The sequence below is a fragment of the Catharus ustulatus genome, unplaced genomic scaffold, assembly GCF_009819885.2.
Source record: "Catharus ustulatus isolate bCatUst1 unplaced genomic scaffold, bCatUst1.pri.v2 scaffold_68_arrow_ctg1, whole genome shotgun sequence".
Classification (NCBI taxonomy): Eukaryota; Metazoa; Chordata; class Aves; order Passeriformes; family Turdidae; genus Catharus; species Catharus ustulatus.
In genome coordinates, this window is record NW_024879541.1 from 358,394 (window position 1) to 364,976 (window position 6,583).

The 6,583-nt window shown below is 44.1% G+C and overlaps 1 protein-coding gene across 1 annotated transcript; it reads right to left on the reverse strand.

Moving 5' to 3' along the window:
* Nucleotides 1-395: 395 nt before the first annotated feature.
* LOC117011497 lies at nucleotides 396-5,936 on the reverse strand. Its single transcript, XM_033086907.2, has 3 exons — nucleotides 5,752-5,936; nucleotides 1,495-3,010; nucleotides 396-572 (listed from the first exon to the last, which is right to left on the reverse strand). Exons 2-3 carry the CDS (start codon nucleotides 2,752-2,754, stop codon nucleotides 477-479), a joined length of 1,356 nt encoding a protein of 451 aa, XP_032942798.1. The 5' UTR covers nucleotides 2,755-3,010; nucleotides 5,752-5,936; the 3' UTR covers nucleotides 396-476.
* Between the last annotated feature and the right edge of the window lie 647 nt (nucleotides 5,937-6,583).

Below are 6,583 nucleotides of genomic sequence, written 5' to 3' on the forward strand. Positions count from 1 at the left end.
AGAATTGTCCTACCTGATCAGCTTGCATATGAGATATCATCAATGTGGTGCTACCTCTTTGCTGTTCCATATCCCAAAGTGTCACGATCCCTTCTGTAAATACTTCGTCTGTGGTGATTTGTTTCCAGGCTGCATTTACTTCTTTTAATCCAGCTCTCTGGTTGCTAGAAAACAGACAGGTTAAATTTACTCCCGCACCTTCCGGCACTATTACATCTGGCTCCGGAACTATGATTTTAACAAACGCTTCTCCCACCTGCATTATGCAGACTAATGTTAAAAGAACTAAGGCCTTGCCCTGAACACCATTTTTGTTGCTGACAGAGGCTGTACTTCCCATCTTGGCGGGACCTTCTTGATTCGAGTGTAGTGAATCCAATTTTCGATCCCTTGGACTTTCACTGCCGTGTAGGTAGTCATGATCACCTGGTGAGGACCGTCCCATACTTCTTTCAAGGGTTCCGTATTCCAGTTCTTCACATATACTTGATCTCCTGGCTGGATGTCATGGACAGGATTTTCCAAGGGCAGAGGCCGGTTCCACTGCAATGCTCCTCGCAGCGCTGTAAGGACTTTATTTAGAGACAAAATGTAACTTAGCAATACTTGATCTCCTACTAAGTGAGGGTCCCCTTTGTAGGTTGCAGCATGATATGGCTTGCCATACAAAATTTCGTATGGACTTACTCCTATCCTTTCTCTGGGTTTAATCCTGATTCTTAGCAAGGCTAGAGGTAGTGCCTGAGGCCACTGTATCTTCGCTTCCTGACAAATTTTCTTAATCTGCCCTTTTAATGTCTGATTCATCCGTTCTACCTGGCCGCTAGATTGTGGTCTCCAGGGCGTATGGAGATCCCAAGCTATCCCTAATACTCTGGCTACCTCTTGGACTACTCCAGCTACAAAGTGAGGTCCCCTATCTGAGGACATTCCTAATGGGATCCCAAATCTAGGAATAATCTCTCGTAGTAAGGTTTTAATTACTTCCTTTGCCTGGTTAGTCCTGCATGGGAAAGCTTCCGGCCACCCTGAAAAAGTACACACATACACCAGTAAATAACGGTACCCTTGTGCTTTTGGTAGCTCTGAGAAATCTATTTGCCAATAGTCTCCTGGTTGCGGCCCTACTCGTAACTTTCCTAGTTGTATTTGCCTTCGTGTCACTGGATTGTTTTTAATACAGACTGGACACGTGGCGTTAATCCGTTTTGCCATTGTTAACATCTGGTTGGAAATCACCTCATGTTTTAAAAATTGTACTAATGCTTCTGCCCCCCAATGGCACTTGTTATGTTCGATTTCTAAAACTGTTTTCATTACCTTTGTTGGCAATACAACCTGACCTACAGCTGTGACATACCATCCTTTTTCATTCTTCTGGGCCTGGAGAAATTGAGCAAGTTTCTCATCTTCATGTGTATACCATGGTTTCTGCTCAAGAAAAGAAGTGGCAGGGTTAAATCGCGCTGGTAATAAAGCTAATTGTGTCCATACCTCTCGGGCAACCTGTTTGGCAACTCTGTCAGCCAACTGGTTTCCTTGGAACGCTTTTCCTTCTTCATTTTGATGTCCTCTTACATGCATCACTGCTACTGCCTGAGGTTTATGCACTGCTTCCAATAGTGCTAATATTTGTTCTTTGTGCTTAATTTCTGATCCTTGAGAATTTAACAGTCCTCTTTCTTTCCACAGAGCTCCATGTACATGTATTACTCCAAAGGCATATTTTGAATCAGTCCAAATATTTACTCTTTTCCCTTGACTCAATTCTAAGGCTCTTACCAGAGCTTGTATCTCGGCCTTCTGGGCTGAAGTTCCCGGGGTTAAGGCTCGAGCTTCTATTATTTGTGTCAAAGTCACTACTGCGTATCCCGCATACCTGGTTCCGTTTTCCACAAAGCTGGATCCGTCTGTAAACAGTTCCCATTCCGGATTTTCCAAAGGCTCATCTTTCAGGTCTTTCCGGCTGGCATACACCTGTTCAATGATTTCCACGCAATCATGCGTCAATTCGCCTCCTTCTCCCTGGCTGCTGCTCCTAAGAAATTCTGCTGGATTAAGATGATTAGTTGTTTTTAATTCAATGTCGTCCTGTTCTCGGAGAAGTGCCTGGTATTGTAACATGCGGCTTGACGAGAGCCAATGCCCCCCTTTTTGTTCCAAAACTGCAATGACCATGTGGGGAACAAATACTTCCATCCTTTTTCCCAGAGTCAATTTTCTGGCTTCCCGAATTAGGAGCACTGTTGCTGCCACAGCTCTAAGACAACCAGGCCATCCGGCGCTTACAGTGTCTAGCTGTTTTGAGAAGTACCCTACCGGGCGTTTCCATGAGCCCAGTTTTTGGGTGAGAACCCCTATTGCCAGTCTCTGTCTCTCATTTACATATAGTTGAAAAGGTTTTGTAAGATCTGGCAATCCTAGTGCTGGGGCTTCCTTTAAGGCTTGTTTCAAACTCTGGAATGCCTTTTCTTGCGTTTGTCCCCACTGAAACACAGGGCTTTTGGCTGCCTCATACAGGGGTTTTGCTTTTAGTCCAAATTCCGGGATCCACAAGCGGCACCACCCTACCATGCCCAAAAAGGATCTTAACTCTTGCGGATTTCGTGGTGTGGGTATGGTGCAAATTGCTTGTATTCGATTAACTCCTAACTTTCGCACCCCTTGTGAAATTTCGCAGCCTAGGTAAATTACCTGGGTTCTTACCAGCTGAGCTTTTTCTTTCGATACTCGGTATCCAGCTTGTCCCAGCATATTAAGTAATCCAATAGTGAGTCTGAGGCAAACATCCTTTTCTGTGGAAGCTATAAAGATGTCATCAACATATTGTAGGAGAGCAAATAAGAAAGGTGGTTCTTTTACCTGAGTCGTCTTCCATTCTTCTAACTCTCGAGCCAATTGATTTCCAAAAATAGTTGGTGAGTTTTTGAATCCTTGTGGTAGACGCGTCCAGGTGAGCTGCTTCTTGCGTCCTGTGTCTGGGTTCTCCCACTCAAAGGCAAAGTATCTCCTACTTTCAAGTGCCAAGGGGATACAGAAAAATGCATCTTTCAAATCAATCACTGTGAACCACTTAAACTTTTCCGACACAGCTGTCAACAATGTATACGGATTAGCTACAACTGGGTGTATATCTTTAGTGATGTTATTAATTGCTCTTAAATCTTGAACTAATCTATACTTACCATTTGGCTTTCTGACTGGGAATATCGGAGTATTGAATTCTGACTCACATTCCTGTAAAATTCCCAAGCTAAGAAATTGTTCAATCATGGGTGCTATTCCTATCCGTGCTTCCAATTTCAAAGGATATTGTCTTACCCTTACTGGGGAGGCTCCTTCCTTTAGTTCTATTACAACCGGTTGTGCCGCTTTTGATTTTCCAGGTACTCCTGTTTCCCATACCCATGGTACTACAGCTTGCTCTATTTCTTGTGGTATTTCTGCTGCCTCAACTTCTTTTATTACGAACAACTTAGCAATATTCTCCTCGGGAAATTCCAATCTTACTCTACCTTTTTCAAATATTATCTTTGCCTGTAACATTGACAATAGATCCCTCCCGAATAGCGATTCTGGGCTATTTGGCATATATAAAAATTGATGGTCAAATTCTTTCCCCCCAAATTTTATATCTAATGGTCGCAAAAACGTTCGTTCCTCAACTTGTCCCGTAACCCCCACTACTTGGATAGTAGAATCACTCAAAGGTCCTAGCTTAGTGTTAACAGCTGAGTATGATGCCCCCGTATCTACTCTAAATTCTAACGGTTCCCCATCTACTTCCATTACTACTTTCAGGTCCTCATCTAGTCAACTTGAATTTTGATAATTCCTCATCATAAAGGCTTGGGCGACACCTTGTGGATTTCCCGGGAAAGCACCTGTATTATTCATCATTCCCTGATTTCCATCCCCACTAGCTATAATTCCTCCCCCAAAATCCATTCCTTGGTTGAGAGGACACTCATTTTTCCAATGCCCTCTATTTTTACATAGAGCACATTGATCTATCCCTAGCTGCATTCTTCCTCTTCCCATATTCAATTGACCCATAAGTCCTCCCGTACCCATCAGCCTCCCCCCCCTTGCTATCCCTCTTCCCCCTCTTAGTCCACGTCCTCGGCTCCCTCCTCTCATATTGTTTCCAGCCGCTTGCTGTAACACTGCTAACATAGTAGCCTGCTGTTTCCTGGCCGTTTCTTTTTCCCTATTATTATATACCTTCCACGCAACTTCCAATAGCTTATCTAAATTCCGAGTATCTTCTCCCTCCAATTTCTGTAGTTTCTTTCTAATATCTTCCTGGGACTGCCCCATAAAAATTAATGCTAGCTGTAATTTTCCCGACTCTCCTTCAACTTCTAAATTAGTGTATCTACGAGCTGTCTCCTTAAGCCGCTCTAAAAAGGTTGACGGAGACTCATTCTTTTCCTGCCTGACCGAATACAACTTAGACCAATTCAAAGTTTTTGGTATTCCATTCCGTATTCCTTCCGTTAACAATTCCTGATAAGCTTTAAGTCTCCGAGACCCGCCCGTCGAGTTGGGATCCCACTCCGGATCTTCCCTAGGTACTAAATCATTTACTGTACCATCCACAAGCCGTAACCTAATCATTTCTCGTGCTTTCTCTGTCATAGCTTTAAACACCATTTCCTTTTCAGTAGAATCCATTATTGTGTCTAACAAAACTTGTAAATCATTCCAGTCCGGGTTCTGAGTCTTAATTACCATCTTTACCACCCGCGCAGTCCGTTCAGGATCCTCCCGATACGCCCCCGCTGATTGTTTCCAGATTAGCAAATCATTCGGAGAAAAGGGAACTTTCACTACAACCCGTTCCCCATGCGGCCCGACTGCTTCACGCAGCGGAACCATTAAATGAGCACCCTCTTCCTTTTTCTTTCTTTCTACCTCCCACCGCCCTCTCCGAGTTCTTTCACTTAAGGGGGTTCGTGGTATATCTGCGGTTTCTACTTTTGCTTCCCGATCCTCCCTTTCTACCTCTGGCATACTTTCTCCAGAGTCACGTTCCTCCATTGGAGGGGCACTAGGGGCTACCAACAAAGAAACATCCTCCTCAGGTTCCGAAAACCTAACCGAGCATTCCTTCTCTTTCTGCCATCCCTTACATCCTTCACAATTCACCTTTAATGTTTTCAAAACCATGATTCCGCACTCCTTTTGCCACTCTGGTTTGTCTTTCAAATAATAGAAGAGGTCTAAATACGGTATTTCATCCCATTTTTCATTACTTTGTAGGAAATGCATCAAAGGTGTAATAATGTCAGGATTCAGTGTACCATTTCTAGGCCATTGCATACCATCGGGTTCATATAAAGGCCACACATTATTACAAAAATCAATCAATTTCCTTTTACTTAGTTCTTGACCAAAATTCCCCGCATTCCAATGTTGTAATAAACAGCCCAAAGGCGAATCGTCCGGGATTTCTATCCCGGAACTTGCTAGAGTTTTAAACGTTTTCAAAGGCATCATTCCCAAACAGAATAGACAGGAAAAGAAAGAAAATCTATGCAAATAGAAGAATAGACCAACCAACCAACCAACTTGTCACCCTCCGACGCCGCGGGGGAACAAGTGCCGGACCAGCGAAGCTTTCGCCGCGTCTTACAGCCGGCGCCTAGGCTTTACCCAAGACGTCTTTAGCCCAACCCAGCGGAGCCGATGCTTCGTCTTACGGGCAGGCACCCAATACCACAAAAAATAAAGCACCTTCGGGCTTACCTCCTGCAGTTGTCCGACAGGCGCGGGGTCGGGCACGAACCGATGACTCCCCGAGAATCACTCGGTGCCGGCGTGGAGTGGATCAGGACGCGAACCGCCCCAGCAGCCCTCGGAGTCCTGCCGCGGTCGCCAGAAAACTGTTGCCCGACAGAGAGACACGAAACAACTAGGTTGTTTAGTGCGGTGCTTTATTGAGGGCCCTGGGGTCTGAGGACTAGCGTCCAAAGTCAGAGCCCACCGTTCCCCTTTTTCGACAGGTTTTTATATCCTTTTACAAAGTGATCTACATACAATAGTACACATTCTTCAAGACAATACAGTTACATAAATCTCGTAGATATTATTTCTAAAAGTCATAAATTCTACACGCTTGTCTACTCAAAACTATAGGTTACCCCCCTTTAATCCCCCTTGCTTGTCATCCCACCACCAGAACCCTTTATCATTGATTATACATTAACCTTTATCATTTATTATTTCACTGTGTTCTGCATGCTCTACTAGATCCTTTAATTATTTATTTCACTGTGTTCTGCATGCCCTACTAGATCCTTTAATTATTAGTTTGTGGTTCTTAGTACATTCCCAGGGCCTGTCCAGGCCTGTTTCTTAGGGCCTGCTTGTGAACTGCTGCTTTCTAAGCCTTAGCATAACTACTGCTATTGCTATATCTACATTAGTTCTTTTTTCTCGTTATTTCGGTATCACTAAGGTAGCCCTTTCTCCAGTGGACTCCAGGGGAAAACTGAATTTCTGCACATCACCACTGGACCTTTAGAGGGAAACTGCACCTTCTACAGGAACACTGCTTCAACTGAACCACATCTGTCAC

What these genes read in the sequence shown, in the direction of transcription:
- LOC117011497 (XM_033086907.2), bottom strand. Translation starts at nt 2,754, where the DNA reads ATGCTGGGACAAGCTGGATACCGAGTATCGAAAGAAAAAGCTCAGCTG. An exon ending in CCAAACAGGTTGCCCGAGAG is followed by an intron (nt 573 to 1,494) that starts GTATGGACACAA and finishes CTCTAAATAAAG; the next exon opens with TCCTTACAGCGCTGCGAGGA.